General features: G+C 57.8%; 1 protein-coding gene across 12 annotated transcripts in view; it reads left to right on the forward strand.

The window, feature by feature from the left end:
* Positions 1 to 24,207, forward strand: part of DNAJB6 (DnaJ heat shock protein family (Hsp40) member B6) — a 58,235-nt gene that overhangs the window by 28,042 nt on the left and 5,986 nt on the right. For 7 of the 12 annotated variants that reach the window (XM_042249100.2, XM_060415241.1, XM_060415240.1 and 4 more), the window contains 5 exons: positions 1,314 to 1,373; positions 2,124 to 2,234; positions 10,903 to 11,034; positions 12,323 to 12,467; positions 12,875 to 12,945. In XM_042249100.2, coding sequence (XP_042105034.1) covers positions 1,314 to 1,373; positions 2,124 to 2,234; positions 10,903 to 11,034; positions 12,323 to 12,467; positions 12,875 to 12,945 — 519 coding nt within the window. Of the gene's footprint in view, positions 1 to 1,313; positions 1,374 to 2,123; positions 2,235 to 4,148; positions 9,245 to 10,902; positions 11,035 to 12,322; positions 12,468 to 12,874; positions 13,616 to 24,207 lie in introns of those variants that run through there. The other 5 variants (XM_027969078.3, XM_060415242.1, XM_042249103.2 and 2 more) reach the window with 5 other exon arrangements.

Consider the following 24,207-nt stretch of genomic DNA (forward strand, 5'->3'; position numbering starts at 1 on the left):
TCCTGAGTTTCGGGAAGTCAGGCGTTGCGCACACTGCTGAGGTGTGGACTCCACAGCTTGTACGCTTCCCTGCCCTGTTAAGAGTTGGGAGCTGAACGGCGCTGGAAGCTCAGGCCTGTTGGTTTAGTTTCATGGGTCGTACAGAGGGTGTTAGCCAGACCTTGGGTTCTTGGTAAGAGAAGCCTTGGGGCAGGGCGAGGACTGTGGAACTTCGTGAGAAAACTGGAAGAGTGCTCACAGCGCCTTGCCGGGAAGCAGCCCTGAGTGACCTGGTGTGACTCTCGGCCGAGGTGCTTGAAAGACTAGACCAGAGGAAGCGGACACCTGCTCTGGTTTAGAAGAAGGCCTCGTCACCTCACTCCATGAGCGTCTGGTGTAGTTGACTATCACTGTCCTGCTTGTGTGCCTGATCAGCACTCCCAGATTTGTGGATCCACAGATCAAGAACATGAGACAATTTGAGAAGTAAATTCAAACGTCAAACGTGATTTTTGGCAGCAGCAGAACCTTTAAAGCTGCCATGAAAATGCTGCCTTTTGTGTGTATTTGTAAGGGGGAGTCTATTCTTCATGCTTCCTTAGGAAGCCTTCAGTTCCAGGAGTTACCGGCACAGACACACAGCTACTGTTCTTAAGGCGCTGATAGCCACCCTGGCTGCGGATAGCTTGCTTCCACACTTGTTTCCCCGTTGCCCCCTTACTTGCCACACACAGTGTGTCTGCAGAGCCTCTGTGTCTGAGCAGGGCTGCACTGTTGCTGCTCTTGTTTGAGAACCATCGCCCGGGCTCAGGCGGGCTGCTGCCTGGCCAGGGACGGCCAGGCTGGGGGCTGGCTCCATGTGGCCCCTCTCTGCCCTCGCCAAGGCCCTGTCCTGCTCCTTGCTGTGCCGTGGGTCTTCTCCCGAGTTGCACTTTGTAGTCAGGTCGATGTCTAGGGGTGGAGTCGCTTTGCAGCTTTGTAGTGGGGTTTTGATGCAGTGCGTGGCACACAGTTAGCAGTAGAGTGAAATAAGGTTTTTTTTTTTTTTTTTTTAAATAAGTCTTTTAAGCTTTACTTAAAAATATTCTGAGGTGTTTTTAAGGGAGTTGTTGCTGTTCAGTCCCTGAGTTGCAGCCGGACTCTTTGGACCCCGGGGGCTGCAGCCGCCAGACTTTGATGCCCTCAAGTGTCACAGTAAGGGGTCCCAGCTCTTCAGAAACAAGTGTGGGCCTTGAGAGCTGTGGGGGGCCTTTCGTTCACAGCTTCAGAAACGCTTTACTGACTTTGAGGGAAGAGAACTTGGTCTTTACTGACTTGTCTTCTTAAATTTATAGCTAAAAAACGGGACATCTATGACAGATACGGCAAAGAAGGATTAAACGGTGGCGGTGGAGGTACGTGTGTGCACACTGGTCTTTCTCCTGGCCTTGTGATGAAAGGAGGTGCCCTGATGATACAGTCTGACTGCGATCCAGTCTGTCAGTCAACAGGAATGCAGTCTGTAGAGCAGGCTGGACTGGGGAGAGGAAGGAGAGACTGATGGCCTGGAAAAGGCCTGTTAAAAATCTTGTACTAGAAAGTACTTACTGGTATACCTTTCGTAGATAGGAAATACCGTAAAACCTTACTATCATACACTGAGTGTACCCTGAGATCAATATTGGAGGTTGTGTCAAAAACATCCTTACTGGATGTTCTATCAAAAAACTAAAGAGCCACCAAAGTGGCTGCCTCTGGTCATGAGGCTTGGACGTGTGTGTTTTGATGGAAAGTGGCGCAGTAACCTGCTGCCCCGCGAGCTCCGTGGTGGGCGTTTGGGCTTGCACACCTCAGACCTCCTGCACATGCCCGAGCAGCTGTTCCACAGCCTGAAATGCTGTGTGTGGCTGGCGCACCCAGAGCGGCGGGAGCCCCCAGTGCGCGGGTGGCTCGAGGGCGGCTCGGGGACCGCTCACGGACATGGACCTGCGCGCGTTTCTTAGCTCCTGGCGCAGGAGACTTTGCTCCTAGCAGGACTTGCGCGAGCTTCGGGTGTATGGAACTCATTCGTTGTTTGGGTCGGGATGCAGGTAGTAATGCGTAGACAGTGTGTGTCAGTGCCTGCCACGCGGGAGGCCCTGACTGAGCTGTGCTTGCTTCTGTAGGTGGAAGTCACTTCGACAGTCCATTTGAGTTTGGCTTCACATTCCGAAACCCAGATGAAGTCTTCAGGGAATTTTTTGGTGGAAGGGACCCATTTTCATTCGACTTCTTCGGTAAGTTCTTCATCTGGGTCGTCATTCACATAACATGTTCATGACTCACGACGACGGATGCACCCTTGCCGTCTCACCACTCTTGTAGCTTGTCCTTGAACTTGCTGTTTGAGCGGTGCACGAGTTTAACTAAACCCTTTTCCCTTCTTCCTGTGGAAGATGCTGTAGAGTTTATACCTTGCACGTTAACATAGTGAGAGTTTGAGTGTGGACTTTACACCTTGCACGGGAACATAATAAAGGTTTGAACGCTTTGTGTCCTTGGCTGTGCGTTTCACCCTAATTAGCTTCCTCTGCAGTGGGAAGGAGGTGGGGCTGCTCCTGGTCGGACAATGAATTCTCTGAATTTCCTGTGTAGGAGTCTGATTGAAAACACTAAGCATCAAGGCAGATGTTGCTCAGAAGACATTTGATTCATAAACTTCTCTTTGTTTTTCTGATTGTGGTGTTAGGACTGTTAAGTTTGCAGTTCTTGGAAAGAAAGGACACCTCTAGAGCAAGGTATCACAAGTGTTTGTCTTTGAGAATAGCTTTGCCGGGAGACCTTGCTGCTCTGGCTGCTCTTCACTGTAGGAGAGCGTTCCCAGCCGCTGGCCTCCGGGTCCTGGTGCCCGATGCGAGGCGGCGTGGCGGGAATGCGTGGCAGGGTCTGGCATTGGCAGTGGGGTGAGCTGGGCCGCCTGCCGTGCGCACCGTGATGCCTGTTGTCTCTGCCCCTGGGTGGGGAGACAGTGCCCTGGGTCTGCTCCTTCACTGCCCGGAGCCTGGTTGAAAAGACAAGACACCTGCTGCAGCCCCTCAGGAGGGCGACAGGAAGAGCAGCTGTGTCTGCAGATAGCACGGGGAGCCGTGGGCCCTGCACATGGCGGGCGTGCCGAGGAGTAAGGCGCTGCTGTGCCCGGTAGGTGTGGCCCTTCCTAGGAGGCAGTCCTTCTGTGACTCCGTGGGGGTTCGAAGAGACTGTGCTCCCTGTTTACTGTGGTGCCGCCTATTTTTTGAGAGAGTGGCTTGTGGAGGAGGGATGTGTATATGCGCTAGTGTACAGAATATAACAATGGAAGCTAAACAGGGGAGTGTGAGGGGTGGGGGAAGAGACTCATCTGTTTTGAAGGCTTTTTTTGCATTAATTACTGCTGCAGGAAACATTGGGAAGGCTCCCTGTAAGTATCATATGAAATTAATTACATTCTTTATTAATTGTCCTTTATAATTGTAGGAAATATTACTGTAAGAAAGACACAGAAGAGTTTTAATGACGTTTCTGCCTTAAGATTACCTTGGTGTCTCATTACAACCTTTAACAAGCTCCCGATGTGTTTTGGGGGAGCGGGGTAGTGTCCGGTGAAACTAGCCAGGAGTCTGGCCACTTGAGCCGGGGATGGAGGGTCCCTCAGGCTGAGGAGGGCAGGGCAGGCCACCGCACCACGCCCGAGGCCGGCCTGCTCACACCAGCTCTGGCACAGGGTGGTTTTTTTAAAAAAAGAGTGTCAGGAAAGAGTCCTCAGTGTGTAATGGTAGCCAGATTGTGTTTTTTCTTGGGGAAAAAGATCTGATGGGTTAAGCTTCCTCACTAAGAATGGTTTTCCCTGAGCAGCTCTTTCCGGAGTGAAGAGGGGCGAGGGTAGTTGGGGCTGGGAGAGTGAATAACGCGGTTTTACCCTTGTGAGCACCGACCTTCACGTCTTCTGAGTTGAGGTTTGTGCACGTGAGGCGGTCTTGATGTGCATGTGACTTGAATCAGAAGAGTTCGGGTTTGCGGGCCGCTGGGTGGAGGTTTCTTCCCCTGGGCTCCGGGTCCGCTGGGGGCCGGGCCCCTCGGCCTCTGCCCGGGGCTGGAGGCGCGAGCTGCACTAGCAGCGCCCTCGTCTCTCGTGGCCCCTGCGGCGGTGACCCTCCTCCAATCCGTTCTTGTAGGTGTTCTAGGCGACTTCCATTTTCAGGCTCTCAGGATTTACACACGGGAACAGAAGCTGCTCCACGGCTACTACATGTATGAAGTGACAGTGCAGCGCGCTGGCGGTACGTTCAGAGCAGGGCCGAGCGGCCGTGGGGCCGAGGTGTGCCGCCTCAGCAGGCGTGGAGGTGATGTTTCCCGGCAGCCACACCAACCCTGTCACGCTGTCCATTTAGAGGAGTGTGTTATTTCTTGTCTTAATTTTCCACACGACCAACTCTTTTCCTCTCTCGTTTTCCAAAAAAAAGTAGCTCAGAGTCTGTTAAAAGACATTCTGAGGTTCACTTTGCATTTATCGGAACATAATACCCCGTGTCTGGTTTCAGATGGCCCAGGTGAAAGGGGAGGGACCTTGAAGCGGAGAGCTGGTGGGAAGGACGGAGTCCTGTACCCGGGGCCACACTCGTTGTGAGGCCCGCCCCCTGTGTGCAGAGGCCGAGGGCCCAGCAGCCAGGGGCCTGGCTTTCAGACAGAGGGGTGCCGGCAGGGCTGTGGGCTGAGCTGACTTCCCCTAGCCCTGGGAGAACCTCCTTTGAAAGCATTCAAGTGTGGGGATCTTGTTACTTTAAATTGGGATGACCCCTTCCTTGGTTTATCATTAAAGGATGGTGCTAGCGAAATGAGGCTCTCAGACGGAAGAGCCGCTGAGCCCTGGAACCCTAGCGGGAGCCACCATGTGGGGAGGCGTCTCTGTGGCCCGGCTCAGGCCGGGAGCTCCCCTGGGCGCACGCACGCTGCCCGGCGGCCCCTCGCGTCCGGCCAGGCAGGCCCGCCCAGCGCCCGGCCCGGCGCTGGAGGGTAGTGAGCCGGTCGTTCTCCCCCCAGGGTTCGAGGAGGCAGCCAGCGAGGAGTTGGAGCCTGAAGAGGAGGCGGTGGCGGAGAGCGCGAGCGAGGAGGACAGTGAGGCGCTGGACGTGGTGTCCAGCGAGGAGCTCGACCTCTTTAGTGACGACGAGCCCAGCGAGGGCGCTAGCCTGGGTGGGGGCGAGCCCCCCAGTGAGGACTTGGAGTTCATCTCCAGTGAGGATGAGGCCAGCCCGGGGGACCCGGAGGAGCTCCTCGAGGAGTGTGAGGAGCTGCTCAGTGAGGACAGCGGGCCCGAGCCCGAGGCCCTGCTGCTGCCCCGCGGCCGGCCCGCTGAGCGGAGCCTCTAGAATAAAGAGTTTCCACCACCCGCGCCTGATGGCTCCCTGCGGCCCCGAGGGAACCGGGGGCTCGGGAGGAGCCTCGGCCCCGAGGCCGGCGGTCTCCCGCTGCTCTGCTCGCCGCAGACGCCTGTGTCTTTGCACGGGGTCTCCTCTGTACGTCTGCGTGTCCCTCCTTACGCGTGTCCCTCCTTATGTGGACAGGGGGCCTGCTTGTCCGCAGTGGCCCTGCCCCCCCCATCGTTGGGGGCCCTGTGCCTCCTGTGGCGTACACAGCCGTCCGCTCGGCTTGGAGGCGGCGTGGTTTGGAAGCAGGCACTGGTGAAGTCGTGCTGCTGAGAGAAGCCGCAAGTGGGAAAGCGTAGCCTGTGGCTGTGGAGGCAGGGCAGGTGTGATGACCCCTCCCAAGGGGGCACTCCCCTGTGGCTCAGTGACTGCGAAGGCCCTGCTGAGCCCCTGTCCCCTCAGGGGAGGGGTGCTGGGCGGGGCTGGCCCGGCCGGCAGTGGCTGGGACCTCCTGCGGGTGGAGCTGGGGGTGGAGCTGCTGTTTCAGGACAGTTCTGTGCGGGTGGGTGCCGGGCGGATGGGCCTCGTGGTCCTACCACCTCCACCCTCGACAGGGGGAGGAAAGGCTTCTGAGAAGGCCACTCTCAGAGTTGTTTTCTGGGTCACGAGAGCAGTGGCTGGGCCCCAGGCTTTGCATGATCTTCCTGGGAATCCAGAGTTGGTTTTGAGACTTTAGTGGCCTTCCCGGCTCCCCCATGGTGGAGCTTCCTGAGCCCATGCAGGAGTCCAGGCTGGACTCCTTCCTCCTGGCGCGGTGGTCCCTGTGGCTGAGGGTGGTGGGCTGTCCTGGCCTTAGGCAGGGGGAGGGCGGCTCCCTCGCAGCTGCTTGGCGAGGGGTAGAGTTGCAGGGGCCCGGCCTCCGTTGCCACTGAAGTAGGGGGTCTGGATCCCTTGCGTGTGCTCGGCACCCTTGGCTTGGATGGCTGTTTGTAACTGCTAGAAGACAGTGTTCCAGCTAGGCCTGTGGCGTAACTAGGAGTCACATTTGTAATGAAGCTGTGTGCACAGCTGGAAGCAGGATGTTCATTTGCCGAGTATTAATCTTGGGCTTGCGGTGCACTGCCAGGTGCCACCCCAATGCCAGGTCAGCCATGGAGAAGCGCCCCAAAGCCCTCCTCCCCGGGGTCCCAGCCGTGTGTCACCCATGGCTGTTTTTGAGTCACTTAGGTTTGTTTATTTCAGATAACTTTTCAAATATGTTGTTTTCTACTTCTGAATGTGCGAGAAGAAAACATTACAAACTTGGAGTTGTTGCGAGGGAGTGCTTTGACCTTAGCTTGTGGCGTTGGGGTCGGTGCAGGTGGGGTGGTCGGCTGGAGTCTGTCTGCTGTCCTGGCTTCTGGGTCACGTGTCCTCTTTCCTCAGGGTTGCTCTGCCTTAGCACCGATACCGTAGTGGATCGTAGTGGAGGGGCCTGTTTTTGTTTGACGTGCTCAGGATGCTTGTTGGAGTTGGTGTGTTTTCCTTTGCTGTGCAGTTGTGTGCGTGTGGCCTGGGGGCTGGGTGGGGAGCTCTGTGAGGACAGGACCTGTGCGCCTTCGCTGGGTGCCTTCCGTCAGGCCCGTGGCTCTGCTCCTGGGGGCACGCATGGCTCTAAACGTCTTCTCGCTTAGCTCTCCCCCTAAGTCTTCTTACGAGAATGTGCTTGTGTGAACATTTGGAACACGTCTGGTGGTGGTTTGTCACAGCGTCCGGTTGGATTGTTTTTTGTCATGAGATTGACATTATTACTTAGGTGTTTGCAAGCGTCACCTTAGTGGACTTGGCTTGGTGTTTCTGAGAAGAGCAGGACTGTGTGAGATTGCAGAGGAGTGCTTCTCCAGGACACCTGGGATAGGGACCCGAAAGAGTTAAGTCTTAGGTAACTTAACAGGCTGGATATGGGCCTGTTTCCGTGTGTCTGTATCCCATGATGCAGTGTTGTTGCGGGAAAGGACCTGGCTGAGCACACGTGCGCTGTGACCAGGGAGGCGGTTCTGACAGGCTTGTAAATTCTGCGTTTAGGGTCTCCCGAGAGACAGACCCAGCAGGGTGTAACTCTCTGTCAGGAGTTCAGTGTGATCATGGGCTTGTTTGATTATGAGGACACACACCTGCCAGATCTGCAGGCCAGTGCCCTGGTCTGACGCTGGAGGCCATCAGGCTGAAGAACCAGCAGTGTTCCAGGTCAGAGACCAGTGGCCGGGAGAAGGCTCTTCTGTTTGTGGGAAGCTTCGGGCTGGTGGTCTGTTCAGCCCTTGCGCGATGGGAAGGGCCCATTCACACGGGGATGCCAGTCTGCTCCACATGGCGGGCTGATCCACAGGTTCCTCTCGTCCGAGAACACCTTCGAGGCGGCCTCTTCACTGGACCCAGAATTTGTCCCCTCGTTGACATCTGCGTGCACCGTCTCCTTCAACCATAACTCATCTCCAGCAGACCGTAGCAAGGTCATAATTGGGCCAGACTTGACGAGGAGCCTGCGTGTCGTGGAGGACACGCTGACCTTTCCCAAGTAGGAGGCGAGGTCGGGCGCCAGCCTCTCCTGGAGGCCCTGCTGAGACTCTGGCAAGGAGCTGCCTTTGCTGTGCTGTGGCAGGGTGTAAGCAGGCAGGAAGACGCAGCTGTGTGAACGGTATGAACACGTGAGCAGCGGGGCCAGAACGCAGCGGCAGGCCGTGGCTCCGGGCAGCTGGGGCCTGCTCTGGACAGGACCTGTGCCCTCTGCCCACAGCAGCAGCTTGGCTGGTGGGGCAGTTCTGGGCGCCATGTGGAGTGACGTTGAACATGGCCTGGGCAGCATGTTCAGTTACGTTACGTCTGATTCAGATTTACTTACAAGATAAACGCAGTTTTTACCCTTTTACCCTCAAAAATAATAACCATACAGACTGAACATAAGAATTTGGAAAACAAGCGAGGTCGAAGGACAGAGCGGGGAACCACCCTTCACCCTTGTCTTGTTGCCGGTTGAAAGCCCACTGTGAATGCTTTTCAGATGTTAGAGTTGTGATGTGTGTTTTTTCTAAAGCTTAAACCTGATGACCCTTCAATAACCTTCATTTAACATGCTCTCCATTTCTATATTGGAAAATTATGTAATTAGGGAATTTTCAGTTTTCACTATAAAAGCTTGGGGGCCCTTTAGTAAGTTATTTCCATGTTTGATGAGTTGATGTCCATGAAGTAGATTGAATTGCTGGATGAGAGGGTCTGTTAATTAACTATTGTATTTAACTTGGAGCCTAAAGGTTGTGAAAGCGTATGGCCTGCTCAGTCACATCCGACTCTTTTCTGACCCCATGAGCTGTAGTCTGCCAGGCTCCTCTGTCCAAAGAAGACTGCAGTGGGTTTCCATTTTCTCCTGCAGAGGATCTTCCCGAGCCAGGGATCAAACCCACGCCTCCTGCATTGGCAGGCAGATTCTTTACACTGAGTCACCTGGGAAGCCCCAAAGCTCACGCCGCCTATTCTCCACACCCGCCGCAGCCTGTGGCGGGAGGTGGGAGTGCTGGTCTCAGCGTGGCTCCTGTTAACACACCATCGTCGTCGTGACTTTCTTAAAAGACCTGTTTTCTAGCGTCACCATGACTTACAGATGAGAGTTTTCATTTTTAGGGTTAACTGTTGTGACTTTAGTATCTGAAATTACACGTTAAAATTCGGTGGCTACTGGAATTGTAAAAATCCATATTTAGGCTGTATAATACAAAAGTGTGCAAGATAAAAGACTTCAAAAATGAAAGAATACAAGAAAACAAAAAAAACGTACCTGAAAAACCCAACTGGCCTTATTCTTATAATGCTACTCAACTGTCTTTTGAAGTAGCTTCTGAACAAGGTGATTTATAATTATGAAAGTTTACTTAGCTTCATGTAAACAAATTAAAACCATTTAATGGTGGTATCAAATGGACCCTGGTTTAAGTTGGCCCCAGTGGTTTTGTGGAGAGTCACGAAGGTTCCAGTTGCTGTATGAGCCTTAAATCATAACTAAACGATTGTCAGCGGTAATGAGAGGAGGCTGCAGGAGGGTGCAGGCTGTGGCTGGCTGTGGCCCCGGGAGCCTGCGGAGACGTGAGGGTCAGGAGTTCTCGCAAGGGCAGTGAGCGTGAGGCTGCTCATGTGGCTCTTCTTGAGAATGCGAACACACCGAGTCCAAGCTGCACTCGCCACAGCTGTGCCTTAACCTGGGCGGTCGTAACATGAGTGTGATTACCTGCCGTCCTCTGACTGGGTGAATGGAAAACGTGTCAGCGTCGCTGTGCAGACCCCGATGAGAATAAGGTGAAAAGTAACTTAATCGAATGCTTGGGTTTTATTTGAACAGAATGAAGTCTCTCTAGAGATCTATAAAGTGTTTTGACTCTGAAGTTTATGATTAGGCTTTGTCTGTGTGCTCCTAACTGGGAATAATCGGGCCGGCAGCCGCGCTTACACAGCTGCTGACAGGAGTGACCTCTTCAGGCTGCGGCTCACGCGGCGGCACGCGCACACGTGCTGTGGAGCGCAGGCCCTGCGGCTCAGGAGCAGCAGCCTCTGGGCTCCGGCCTGTCGACGGCAGCACCTGCCGCCCAGCACTGCCCAGGTCCCGGCTCCCCGTGGAGCTGTGAAGCAGCGTCTGCCTTGGGCCGGTTCCTGTTTGGTCCTCCTCCCTCTCCTGCCTTCTTTCTAGGTCTCTGAAGAAGCCGCCAGGGACCATGCTTTCTAATGCCTGCTTCTTCAGGCCTGCTTTCCTGCACTGTTGACGGCTCTCTTAAGAAAGGCTTGTAGTTTCCCCGCCTGCTTCCCCATCCCCGCTCTGAGCGTTCCTTCAGCTCAGGTCTGCCTCTGGTCACTGCCGGCTACCTGGGGGGTTCCCAGTCATGGTCGCCTGTGCGCGGGGTGTGCTGTGAGCCGCAGTCCCCGCTCGCCTGCATGCTCATGACCGTGTTCTGCTCACTGTTCTCCTGTTCCTTTCGCCACCCAGACGCGTGGACCTCCTGCTTTGGCCACGCCTGCCTGGCTTAGAAATAGGCCGTGCCGGTTCTCTTGCTTCTGTGTCATGGGTTCGTTTCTCTGAACCATCTGTCAGGAGTCCTTGCTTTTATTTCTCAGAGAATTCCCATTTCCTAGAAAAAATACAGCACCGATTGATTTCATAGTGAACTTAATAGGGAACCTCAGTGAGTTTTAAAAGTTTGTCTAATTCATGTTTTCAGTAAGTGCTCATTGATTGGTGACAGCCACCAGAAAGAGCTCCGTGTGGACAGCTTTGCCCCCAGCTCTCTGCTCAGTCTGCGGTGCGTGTTGATGACCCTGAGCTTTATGTTGGGGCACGTTGTGTCCTGGTTTCAGATGAGTCTCGGCAACCGCGGTAAAGCCGCAGGTTAGGGGGATCGCTCTGAAGGCGAGCTGCGCTGGGGAGAAGCTCTGCTCCTGCTGGAACTGTGTCAGGAGGCACCGCCCGCATTCCCTTCGCAGCTCTCCTGTGGAGAAGCACCCTGGGGTCAAGGCTTCACTAAGCACTTCTGTTTCTTTTTAGAAGACCCGTTTGAGGACTTCTTTGGGAATCGAAGGGGCCCCCGTGGAAGCCGGAGCCGAGGCACGGGCTCGTTCTTCTCTGCTTTCAGCGGATTTCCCCCCTTTGGAGGGGGGTTTCCTTCCTTTGATGCAGGTACCACACCCTCAGACTCCCCTGGTGTCTGAGTGGGCGCCCGCGCAGGCTTCTGTCACTCAGGGCACTCTGTAGTGTGCACATGCCTTTTGTGGAGCAGCTTGGGTTTGCCACTGTTTGTGTATATACAGACCTTTGCTTAGTAACCCACATTCCCGCCCACCCCCGCCCTAATGTTCCAAAGAGATGTTATACTTGAGAACCTACTTCAGATCTTCACTGTTAAAGGCCAGTATTTAATGAAATTCTTGGTTAAAAGGAATGAGGTTTTGGGATAAATAACTGGAATAACTCAGATAATCTCATTAAATCCTTTTTAATCTAACCTCCTCAGCAGTTTAAGGAAAAAAAATGTCCTGGGGAGTCCTAGTCGATGGGGTCAGGAGCTAAGGCTGTAGTGGGGCCTGCGTGCGCCATGCCGAGTCTACTGGTGCGGTTTGGCGCGTGGCACTGGAGGCCATCCATCCGCTGGAGTCAGGCACACAGCCTGGCGCAGCCGCATTTCGCGTGGAGAGTTGGAGTCTCAGCTCTTCTCTGGTGCTCGCCCAGCTCCTCTGTCTGTTCTGGGCCTCCCTTGTGTGACTGTCCCACGCTCTGTGGGCAGCACAGGGGACGCGGCTCCCAGACTCTGCTCCTCCGAAGCCAGGGGTCTGTGCCGCCCAGGGCCAGTGCAGCTGTGCCTCCCTCCGGCAGGCCCTCTCCTCAGATGCCACGTGGTGTGCCGGGAGTTAAGGGAGAGTCAGAGAAGAAAGCTGGGCAAGCCTGTCAGAGCATTTCACTTAAGGAGTGTGTGTGGCATGCCGTCCTCCCCTTTAAGGAGCCGTGGGGAGGGCATGTTTCTGCTGTAAGGGGGCATTCAGGATGGGACAGGCAGCGGGCTCCAACAGGCAGAGCAGCCTCAGCCCCAGCCCAGAGTGGACTTGCTTTGTTGTGACTTCTGAGAGTCAGGGTTCATGTCCTAGGTGAACACCTCATAGCTGAGAGTTAGTCCAGGAACTCCAGACCCATACTTCTCCTGATAATTGTGGCATTCTTGCTAAAATTATTTCAGCTTCCTGGCAATTGAGATTTGTATCCCCTGTGGTCACAGTTACAGGGAGCCAGCAGAAGCTTGTTGGGTGTGCCAGTCTGTGGTGGGGTTTGCTCCATCCTGTGAGATGTGTGGGGGCAGGGTGCTGGCCCGTCGGTAGGGGAGGTGGCCGGGCGGCTCCACAGGGGCTTGCGTCTGCTTCCCTGGGCTGGCTGCGCGTGCTGCGCTCATCTCTGACCCCTCTGCTGTCTCTTACAGGGTTCGGTTCCTTCGGCTCACTAGGCCACGGGAGCCTTACGGCGTTCTCCTCCTCCTCGGCCTTCGGCGGCAGTGGGATGGGCAACTACAAGTCCGTATCGACGTCGACGAAAGTGGTGAACGGCAGGAAGATCACCACCAAGAGGTGCGGGCCTGGCGTCTGTGTTCTCAGGCATAGGTGTGGGGGGCATCACCGGTGCCACCCCCGGGAAGGGCAGGGTGTCTGGGCCATCTGGGCCCCCTCCGATCAGAGCTTGTCCTTTGAGATGTCTGCTTCCTGTGGCACATTGGATGTTGCTCCGTCCAGCGTGCAGGGGTGCGTTGGGATGGCAGTGCCTCCGTTGTAGCGCCTTGGCCGCTTCGGCAGCTGCTGCCTGTGCTCAGCCAGAGGCGCCCGCGCTCAGGACGCTGGCTTCCGCCACAGAGTCGCTGGCTTCAGGGGCGCCCGCGGCGGGTCCTCTGAAGGTGCGCGCTCAGGTCCACAGGCAGGCCTGCTCACCTCAGATGACGATCTTAAGGCGTGTGCTATCCCCCTTGCCTCCCCTCCCGCAGGATTGTCGAGAATGGTCAAGAAAGGGTGGAAGTTGAAGAAGACGGCCAGTTGAAGTCCTTGACGATAAATGGTAAGGAGCAGCTGCTGCGCTTGGATAACAAGTAGCTGACGCACGCGCGTAGCAGAACCCTAACTCTGGCACGCGCCATGCGAGGATTAACAGGAACATTTTTTTGAAGATTTCAAACGAACTCGACTTTCAGTATAACTGTACCTAATCTAAAGTATTTATACGCAGCTCGTCGGAGCCCTGTTTGTCATAGACTTTTGAGTTTACTGTTGGGACCACGTAATAGGACCATTTTATTTGTCTTTAAAATTGTTGTAAATCTCTGTATGCACTTTGCTTTTTATTAAACGTAATCCAAGGTGGCCGTGACTCTTTCGTACACTAACACCAGCACGGACTGCTTTTCCATTGTGTTTGAAACGTGAGCCGAGTAGTCTCAGCCTGCTGTGAAGTTAACATTGCCAGGATGACTCTTCCACAAGATAATCTCAGTGTTTTCAGTATTTAGCAGTGACGATGTTAATACGTTGATGGTGATGCATTTCTGGTTTAATGTGCATTGAGGATGTTTTCAGTCGTGCATGAATGCTGGCGACTTAGTAAGTTTTGACAATTGTTTAAATATGTAATGTTAAGCTTAGGTTTAAAAAAGTTAAGCTGGTAAACTGGGTCTTTGTCATTTGCTTTAAAAAAAAAAAAAAAGAAAATAAATGCAAATGTGTTCGGTGCATTCTTTCCCGAGTGGGGCCTGTCCTGTGTGTGTGTGACTCCGCGCCGGGCTCCTGGAGTCCTGCGTTCTGTGTCTGGACCTTATTGACATGTGCTCTTTGATGCATTTGGAGAGTGTCTGAAAACTCCCTTTTGGTGTGGAGTAATGATCAGCAGTTTATTGGACATTTCTTCAGGGAGGGGGAACCAGCTGTCCACATTCCCTTCCTTCCCAGTTCTCTAGGCTGTGTTTGACACCAGCTCGTTGAAAGGTAACGTGCCTAGGACGGTCACGTAATGACGCTGGCGTGGGCGGACATAAAGGGGTTTTCTTTTGTTTTTCCATCAGTGTGATCTGTCATAATTGCCACTGATAACTGGAATTCCAGTCAGAGGGGTATTACACGAGAGCCAGGTGGTCTTCTTACTGCCCTACTCAAGTTTGTTCTGAATCTAAACAGTGTGAGGCCGCTAGAAGAAGCTATTCAAAGAAGCAACGCAGACGTGAATGTGAGCACGAGGAGACCCCTGGGCCCAGGGAGGCGAGGAAAGTGCGGCCGCGCGGCTCCGTCCTAGCATACAGGGCCGGCAAGGTGTGGGCGGTCACGCTGGGAAGCCGCGCTGTGAAGTCCGCCCGGCCGACGGCCTGGCCTGGGGGCAACGGCCTGGCCTGGGGGAACGGCCTGGCCTGGGGGGAATGGCCTGGCCCCGGGGGCGTGCTGCGTCTGTGCTGTCAGCCCAGACGTGGCTGGCCTCAGTCACTCAGGCAGAGGGTCCCGGGACTTGAAATCGGTGTCTGACGGGTGGGATGAACTGCTGAGGAGAACAGGTTCAAGGCCGCCTCGGGACACCAGGTCAGTGAAGAGGAGTCTGGTGCGCCCCTCAGCGGTCCTGGTGCCTGAGAGCGCACCCCTGGGTTGGCCGAGCGCAGGGGGAGAGGGCCGTCTGCCGGCGACAGTCCTCTGGGGGCGCCACCGTCCCCGCTCGGGGAGGCGCTGGTGTTAGCACGACCATGGATAGGCCCATCGGTGACGCGGGCGGAGAGCTCGGCGCGGTGGGGCCTTCTTCCCAGCGCCCTGGGACGCGGGCGGGCGGTTGTCTGCAGCCTTCGGCCCTGTGCTGGGGTGTGGCTGTGTGCGGGCAGGCTGCTGGGTGCGGCGCCGCCAGAGCCCCCGGCCCCGCGGGCAGCGGCTTCTCACTGTCCTCGAGATGCTCCTCCTTGGCTGGTCCCTGCACTCGTGGTTGAAGGTCTTCCTGGAGCTCCGGGGGTCTGCGGGAGGAGACTGGGCCCCGCTCCCTGCTAGGCTGCTGGTGGCCAAGCTCCAGACGGTCTCGTCGCCTGTGCACTCTGCACGTTCGTGGAGCCCTTGGAGCCCAGTCTCAAGGGGACAGCGGTGCTCACGCTGTTTCTCTTTCCTCGTCTTCGCACCCCTTCCCGACGGCGGGTGCCTCTGCCCTGTCATTTCCAGGCTCCAAAGGTTCAGGCTTGCGTTCCGAAGCCCAGCCAGGGTTTCTGTGATCCGGACGATCCCGGTGTTTGCGCCTGCTCCCCTTTCCTCCTCCCGACGGTCCGTGCAGGGCACATTGTGGAGGTCTGCGGAGACAGCTGTAGACCGCCCGTAGCTAGCGCCTGTGCCCCGGGTCTGGTCTGCCGGGGTCTCGGCCACTGTCGTGGGCCGGCGTCGTTCCTCTCGGTTCTCACCCCCTTGTCTGCTGAAGCCTCGCCCTGCCTGCCTGGTCGCCCACCAGCTGTGCTTGGCCTCTGCAGGGGCGGTCTCTCGTCACCAGAATCCAGCAGAGAATCCAGCAGCAACTTTCTGATCAGGTGTTAGTGGTCTTGTTTCTCAGTGGTTAGTCGTCCGGAAGTGGTCAGCCAAGACGGGTGATCACTGCGGTGTCAGGGCGCTTTGGAGCAAGGGTTGCTGAGTGAGTTTGCTCCCTTGTTGCTGTGTGGTCTGAGGTTGGACTGCATGTGTGTGACCCATGGCTTTTTACTTTAAACCCTGGATCCTGCCCCGCCTGAGTGATGCTCGAGGTGGTTGCTGCTTTCAGAGGGGGTGGTTTAGTGGCACAGGTGTAAAGGTGTTGGCCTGAATCATCGGTTCCTTCCTGTCATTCTTGGCTGCGTCCTTTAGTCTGAGGCTTCTGCTTCTAGAACTGCTCATGTGGTGAGTTTCCGTCCTTGTCTCGCACCTTTGAATCTGCTAGTCCTTGCAGTTGTAATGAATTGACTTAGCTAGATGGAGATTTAGTACTGAGCGTAACCAGCAATGAAAATGTGGTAAGACTTTTTTGTTTCCCTGTTTTTGGTGACTAGTCATACTGTCTTGCTACTTATCAGGGTCAGAGAAAGGGAGGTCATGGTAGCTCTTTCTCTGTGAGCAGGAATCTCAGCATCACGGTGATGAGGGGTGTGCAGGACTAGGCCTTGCTGGGACGCGGCAGCGTCGTCCTGCCGGTGAGCGGGGGGACTGGGCCTCGCAAGGCCCGTTGCTTGCTCTCTGCTCACGCTCCGTCCACCCGTCTCACCAGACTGCCCCCCTGGGCCTTGACTGAGGTTTGGACCGGGTGAGGTGTGCGCCTCGTGGAAACCGTGGCTGGACGTCTTCCCCTTTCCCTCTGACGCGGTTCTCAGAGAGCAGAGTCGTGTTCTGCATCCCAGCAGCCGTGGGAGGACAGGGCCCACGAGGGCGGGCTGGCCGTTCCTGCGCTGCCTCCCTGCACCGGCGCTGGGGCGCTGGGCCTGCCCGAGGCGTCTGTCGTGTGGTCAGCAGGGTGCCTGCCCCCCGCAGGGCTCGCCCTGCAGCCCTGGCAGTGGTGCCGTGAGCCGGGCGCCTTGTTCCCCGGGCCTCCCGCCCCCCCGTGACCCCCGCGTCCGGCGTGGGAGGCCTTGATGCCTCCGGGTGTGCCATTCCGGTTCTTTGGACCAGTGCATCGTGGTTGCTGGTGGTTCGGTCTCAGCAGATGCCGCAGCGGATTACGCGTCGGCTGTCTCTCCCCGCAGAGGGCTCATCTGCCCCTGGAGGGGTGCCTGGCCCACGGCCTGCGCCCTCCCTGCCCTCTCCATTGGCCTGGTGTTGCGGGAGGCCCAGGAGCCGGGGGAGCGAGCCCAGGCTGCAGGCCCCCGGTCCCGGGAGTGCTGGAGCGGGTGCGGCGTGGCTTCCCCGCTCCCTGCTCTGCAGGGACCGTGCTGTCTCCTGGGGGTGTGTGCCACCCTGCCCCTGCGGAGCCCCACTCGGGCGGGCGCTCAGCAGTGGGCGGCCTGCCTTGGTGGATGTGCTCAGCCCTCGGCCTTCTGGGGCCTTCCTCGTCCTGCAGCCGCCCCTCCACGCCAGAGCCCCCAGGCTTGAGAGACATCTGCGCATTAGGCTTCTGTTTTTTTTTTTTCAATGATTTGCGGTATGTTGGTGGTTGTGAGGATCAGTACACAGAGCGTTTCAGTTTGCACACAGTTGTTACCAGGTATCGGAACTCTAAAGAGCCATGTGCCTGTGATTCTTTTTTAAGCAGTAATTGCAGGCGACTTCCCAGCTTAAAATGGGGAGTCATAATTCCATTAAAAGGATGTCAAGTACCAGCGCCTTGAGAAGTGGCCAGATTGCTGCGGCCCGAGTCCAGCGGCTGCCCAGAGTACTGCACACGTGCTGTGCCAGTCACGTGTACACGTCGGTGTACCCCGGGTGGACAGCCCAGCACTGTGGAGTGGGGGTCAGCACCGAGGCGCAGGCGGGAGGTGAGGGGTAGAAGTGACTTAGAATAGTCCAGACGCAGGAGCTGTGTGACGTGCCATACGCCATGTACTGGGCTTCCCAGGTGGCTCGGGTTAAGAATCCCCCTGCCGACGCATGGGCCGCAGGAGATGGGAGTTCGATCCCTGGGTGGGGAAGATCCCCTGGAGAAGGAAATGGCCACCCATGCCAGTATTCCTATGTGGAGGGGAGTCCTGTGGACAGTGGAGCCTAGCGGGCTGTGATCCCACCACCTTTGAGATGTTTGCTGACATTCAAAAAGCACTCTTTTCTGCTTGCACCAAAAAATCACCCCACGTGATTTGACCTCTTGAAGAGCATTTACACTTAAAAGTGGAATGAAGTGGACTTGCCTTCTAACTAAAGGTGCTCCTGGAGCTCCTAGAAGGATGGTGCGTTTACCCAGGGGTTGACAGCACACCCCAGCATTGCCTGAGAGGGAGACGGGGCCTCCCGTTGGCATGGCTGCGCCCCTTGCAGGCCAGTGCAGGCAGGCCCTGCCGGCCTTTCCTGCTACTGTCTTCCCACGCTGACGAGCTTTCCCCTCACCGGAGCTGGCAGCCCGAGGCCCTGCCACGTGTGGAGGCGACGCGGAGCCCAGAGCTGGGCGAGAAGAGAGGCGGTCCCTCTGAGTCCTGTGTCTGCGCCCCTTCTCTGGGGGCTGGGTGAGGGGCCCGAGTGCGGCTGACCTGGGCTCGAGTCTGAGGAAGTCGGGGAAGGCTCCTGTGGAGTCCGGGGCCTGGCTACTGGCATCCTGCCACACGGGGTCTGGGTTCCAGTTGATTCTGGAACGGCTGTGGCCCCGCCGGTGCGGCCGGGGCAGCTGTTCCAGCCGTGGTCTGCTGGTGGCCGTGGGCGTCCATTGCGGCCCCCGCCCCAGGATGGTGCTGCCCGGTGAAGCGTGGATGTTCACTTGTTCTTTGACCGTCTGTGTGTCTGTGTGGGGTGGTGTTCCTGTAGGAGAGGTCCCGCTGAACTCGGCGCCTGGACGACGTGGAATAATCGGGCGCAGATGTGTGTGCGTTGAAAGCTGGTAGTCGTTAGGTAACTCCTGCAGGGAGCGGGGGACTCCTCGCGCATGAGATGACGCGGAGCCTCTGCTGGAGGGTGAGCATCGGGCATCCCTGTGTCCCTGTAGCCGTCCTCGGATCTCGGGGCGCCTGTCCCATCGCCGTCTGCTGTCTGCTCACCTTGACGGAGTCCTCCCCCTTGTCAGCTGCCACGCGCTCATCTGACTGGAAACCGTTGTGTCGGGGGGTAGCCTCTGGTTGAGCGGCGTACACACCGCGCGTCTGGACGTTTTGTAGTTTTCTTTCACGTTTTTTCGCTGGTATTTGTCCATGTGTGGCTTTGATTACTTGGAGCGTTGGCATGTGTTGAGATCACGCAGCCTGCTCCCAGATCTCTTGCCAGTGTTGGCACCCCTGAAGCCCTGTGTGGCGCCCCCCACTGGGGGCTCTCGCGTCGTCCTGTCCTCTGGGTCTTCTTGCCACCCAGGTGGCGCTGCCACTGTGGTGCCCGCTGGTGGGGTATTTTGATGAAATGCTTGCGAGTTCCTTGGCACATGTCTGCTAGTCTAGGTAATAGAGGTTTTTAAAAAATATTTAATGGATATCAACACTACACTAGACTCACTCATTCTGAGATTTTTACGTCGCTTAAATGGTGTCTTGAGAAAAGTCAGATTTTGTGGCCGTGGGGCCCTGCAGCAGCCGGCCCTCTGATGGCTTCTGTTGGTCATTGTCTGTGGGGGTGGCCTTCAGTCATCCTGGGGAGGGCCCTGCTTCCTCCTGAGTGCAGACTGAGCTGGGGAGGGCCCAGGCCGCCCCTCAGGTGCTCAGGGGCCCTGGCCATTCACCAGTCCTGCCTGGCCCTGACCCAGCTTCTCTTGGGGCCTCTTCCAGGAGCCAGCCAGCCGTCTCTCTGGGAGGCGGTGTGGGCCTGGGGGCCCTGTGGGGCTTGGGGCTCTGCAGGTGAGGGGAGGGGGCTCTGGGAAAGGGGAGGAGTTCTTCAGGGGACGGGGGCTCTGCAGGGGAGGGGAGGGGGCTCTGCTAGCCGAGTGGGAGGGAAAGGGCCTCAGGCCTGGGGCTCTGCGGGCTGGGGGCTCTGCCAGGGAGGGGGAGGGGGGACTGTGGGGGAGGGGGCTCTGGGCGAGCTGCTGGGCTCTCGCCGGGTGCGCAGGGGCCTGGACGGGGGTCGGGGGCCCTTGGGCGCACCAGCGGGCCCGGCTGGCCTCCACCTTCCTGGTGGCTGTCCCTCGGGGCTCCAGCAGTCCACCCCTGGTGTGTGAGCAGTGGGCCGTGTCTGGAGCAGCCCGAGGCGCATGGACGCCCCTTGTGATGAGCCCTGCAGGCGCTCGGGGGAGGGGGGCGCGCGTGGGGGCTGCCTCAGGGCAGGGTGAGAGCACCGGGCCTCTCCCGAGCGCTGCTGGGGCAGCCGGCCCCCTGGGGCTTCAGCGGCGTGGATGCCCTGCAGCGCTTAGGCTGGGGTGGCAACACGGGAGGCTCTTGCTGTGGCCTTGGCCTCCACACCCAGCCACGTCCCTCCCGTCCTGACTCTTCCCTGCTGCCCCCTGCCTTCTCCGTCTGCCTGTGGTTGAGGCCTGCGCCCCGTGTGCTCTGCCTGTGGTTGAGGACCGCGTTTCGTGTCTCCTGTCCCCAGTCTCCTGGGGTTGGCTCCCTCCTCGCCCCGTGGGTCTGCGTCCCCACCTGGGGCCGGCACTGAGCCCCGTGAGAACGACGCATACCAGGCTCTGCACCCTGGGGTCCCCTCTTGGGCCGCTGGTGCATTTTTGGGTGTTTGAGTAATCGCAGTGTGTGTCAGTGGGATTCCTGATGTGGGGAAGCGTGGGATTAACCCCGCCCACTCCCTCAACAGAGAAGAGCAAAAAGCAGCCGCCATCGAGGCCTGGGGGGATTGTACACATTAGGGAAAAGCGACTGTTTTTACACGAGGAGGTTTGCTTCCGTTTCCAGGTTGTCAGCCGGATCCCTGCCCGTGCTGGGGCTCCATCTGAGGAAAGCCAAGCGTTTGGGGTCCCGGCCGTGTGTGTGGCCGCTGCTGGGACATTCCCCTCATAGCTGCTCGCTGACGCCACCGAGCTTCTGTGCAGGGGCTGCAGGTCGTGGTTTGTGTTGAAGTTTTATCTCGCTTGGAGCCACGGGGCAGGATGGTCTCTGGTGTGTGTGTGTAGTTCCCCAAGTGAAGGGATGCGGAGAGGTAACCCACAGGAGCTCCAATTAGTTCCTGCGCGTTGGCGGTTAGTTCCTGCGCACGGAGAAGGCGAGCAGAAGTGGCACCCAGTCAGCTCTGGGTGGTTGGATTGGATGTGACTGACTGTCCTTCGTGGCGTGCTTTGCGTTTATGTAGTAAGTTGTTGAAACAAGACGCACGGTGAATTCTCATAGGAGAGGAGTGTCTTACAATTAACTGATGGTATTGTATGGAAAGCTCAGAAGCAGCTGTAGGAAGCAGCCCAGAACGTGGCTGGTTTTCAGCAGGTGCTATGTTAGGTGTGGGGGTGGGATGGCGGTGGCCGTCACTGCTGGTTTAAGCTCCTGGAATTTTAGGTCGTGCCGCAGGGGCAGTGCGTGGACTCCGGAGGATTTGGTGCCGTGCCGTGGTGGGTGGGTTGGTGGGGGGCTGTCCCCTGCAGGTGTGGGCTGGCCTGCAGCGGGAGCCTTCAGCAGGGGCACTCTGCGTTCTGTGACCCCTGGCGGACAGCGGGCTTTTTCTAGAGGAGGTTTCTGTTTGGCAAGGAGCAGCCCTGGGCCATTGTTGAATCGTCCACAGCAGGGCTGGGGGTCAGCCTGGGGGTCGCCCCGGGGCCGGGGTTGTGAGTGCAGAGGGGACCCGGGGGAAGGAGAGATGGAGGCTCGCCGTGTGGGGCCCTGGCCCTGAGTGTAGCAGCTGAGCATCGCAGGGCCCAAGGCTGCGACTTAAAGTGCAAGACTCCTGGCTGCAGGCGTTTCCTGGGGTGGGGACACCCTGTCCTTAGGGAAGGCCCTCTGTCGGCCTCCTGGGCAGCGTCTGCCATCGGGGGCTGCAGCCCGGGCACTGTCGCGGTGGCGGGGGCCTCGGGCGGCGTGTCTCTCGCACTGGACTCGCGGCCGGTGCATCTGTCCCGCCCTCCTGCCACCTGAAATCAGGACCCTAAGGGCCTCCAAGGACCGGTGGCCCCATGAGAAACAGGCTCTCCAGCCCAAAACCGAGGGTGGGCTCGGACACCTGCGGCCCGGCAACCTCGAGGCTCCGTGGCGGTCCCGCAGATCCGGCGTCTCAGCAGTGCAGGCACATCCCGGAGTCTGTCTCCAGGCACCAGGCCCCCGTCCAGGCCCTGTGGGCTGAGTGCAGGGGGTGGCCGGTGAACAGTCTTCCCAGGCCTCGCTGAGGCTCGTCCCCTCGCAGCTTGGGGCGCCTCTGCTGCCCTGGGCTTTCCCAGGAAGGAGCCGCATCTGTCCTTGCCCCAGGGGCGCCTTGTTTCCCAGGGGCGCAAGGGCTGGGGGCTGGGCCTGCGGCCACGGCTGTGGGCTGGCTGGCTCCTGACCTGCTCCGCCTTCGAGCAGAGACCTACCCTGGGGCCCTGGCCTCCCACCCTGATGGGGGTGCACGCAGCCCTGGGAGTGGGGACAGGTCTTTCAGGAGGACATGGGTGCCGGGGAGGCTGTGGGCACGAGGCCAGGGCAGCGTGACCCAGAGCCCCAGAGCGGACACGGGCGAGGCCGCCCCAGCTGTCTGAGGCACCTCTGTCTCCAGCGCTGGCCCTGCCTCTGCCAGGAGTGTCCCGTGCCCCCTTGGGGTGGGGCGTCTGGCTCCTGGGCGGGGAGTGGGGGCACTGGCACGTGTGGCCCCGGCGCCCTGAGGGCAGAGCCGTCTCTTCTCTGGACGCTGCTGCCCGGGGAGAGGCTGGAGGCGTCTGGGTCATTGGCTCGGGGCCTGGGCTGGGGGTGCGCATGCCCGTTGCTGGGCGCCTTGCAGGCCCTGCCGTGCACGTTGCGTGGCTGTCGGGGCAGCTCCCGGGCTGGGCCTGGCTGCAGCGCGTGGGGACCCAGCAGAGGCTGGCCATGGCTCTGAGATGCTAACTGGGCCCATGCCCGCTGGTGCTGCTCCTCCTGGGTGCTTGCTTTTGTCTCGAAGCTGTGGGAGGCGCGAGCCCGCCTCACCCGGGCCTGGTCCCAGCTGCGGTCGCAGCCTGGGCCTCGCGGGGCGGGCTTGCCAGTGCTCAGCGTGTGCGTGCGCTCACTCTGGGGAGCGTGTTCTAGCAGCGGTCTGTGTCGCCTGCCGCCGAGCATGGTTTTGAGGATGGTGGTGGTTCCGTCGCTCAGTTCTGTCTGACTCTGCGACCCCGTGGACTGCAGCGCACCAGGCCTCCCTGTGCTTCACTGTCTCAAACTCGTGTCCATCAGATCCATGAGGCCATCCAACCGTCTCATCCTCTTAGCAGGCCCCTTCTCCTGCCCTCAGTCTTCCCCAGCATCAGAGTCCTCAGTGAGTCAGCTCTTCACATCACGTGGCCAGAGTATTGGAGCTTTGACATCAGTCCTTCCAGTGAATATTCAGAACTGACTTCCTTTAGGATGGATTGGTTGGATCTCCGTGTAGTCCAAGGGACTCTCAAGAGTCTTCTCCAACGTCATCAATTCTTGGGCAGTCAGCTTTCTTTATAGTCCAACTTTCACACCTATACATGGACAAACCATAGTTTAATTATTTGGACCTTTGTCAGCAAAGTGATGTCTCTGCTGTCTAATATGCTATCTAGGCTTGTTGTAGCTTTTCTTCCAAGGAACAGCGTCTTTTAATTTCATGGCTGCACTCACTGTCTGTAGTGATTTTGGAGGTCAAGAAAATAGTCTCTCACTGATTCCACTGTTTCCCCATCTGTTTGCCATGAAGTGATGGGATCGGAAGCCATGATCTTAGTTTTCTGAATGTTGAGTTTTAAGCCAGCTTTTTCACTCTCCTCTTTCACTTTTATCAAGAGGCTCTTTAGTTCCTCTGCACTTTCTGTCATCAGGGTGGTGTCATCTGCATATCTGAGGTCATTCCCTGGTATCAACTGGTAAAGAATCGCCTGCAAAGCAGGAGACCTGAGTTCGATCCCTGAGTTGGGAAGATCCCTTGGAGGAGGGCATGGCAACTCTCTCCAGTATTCTGGCCTGGACAGTCCCCATGGACAGAGGATCCTGGTGGGCTACAGTCCATGGGGTCGGAGTGAGTCGGACCCGACTGAGCGACTAAGCACGCAGCCAGCAATCTTGATTTCAGCTAGAGCCTCCTGCAGCCGGGTGTTCCGCGTGATGTCCTCTGCGTCTAAGAGGATGGTGGCCTCATGTTTTATAAACCTGTTAATGCCCATTGTTACTCTGCGTGTAATAGTGGGTTCGTTATGAGCGCTTGCGTGGATACACATGGAAGGATCTCTTTCAGAAAGTACCCAGTGGAACTACTGGGACAAGTTCTCTTTCTCTCAAGCCCCACCCTCCGCCCTGCAGAGGACCCTCTCCTGGTGCCTGACACAGGCGGGATTTTAGGGGAACCTTGTGGGGTCAGCGACGTGATCACGCTGCTCCAGACCCAGGGCCTCGGGGCTCCTGGCGCTGCGGGGGGCCGGCTTGTGCGACGTGAAGAGCCCAGCCGTGCAGGTACCACTGCTTATCAGGGGCTCCCAGAGGCCACGCCCCCTCCGTCATCCCTGGACGATGCCCGGTTCAAAGACCCTGTGGCCTGGTGCTCGTTAGAGAGAGGGCTTCATGGCGGCAGGCAGGAGGCGGGAGGGTGCCAGGAGTCGGCTGTGAGCCAGGGCGGGTGCCGGGTCAGCACAGCACAGCACGGGCCCCTCGCCGAGCTGGGTGTGGCCCGGGGG

This window comes from Ovis aries, chromosome 4 (assembly GCF_016772045.2).
Source record: "Ovis aries strain OAR_USU_Benz2616 breed Rambouillet chromosome 4, ARS-UI_Ramb_v3.0, whole genome shotgun sequence".
NCBI classification, from domain to species: domain Eukaryota; kingdom Metazoa; phylum Chordata; class Mammalia; order Artiodactyla; family Bovidae; genus Ovis; species Ovis aries.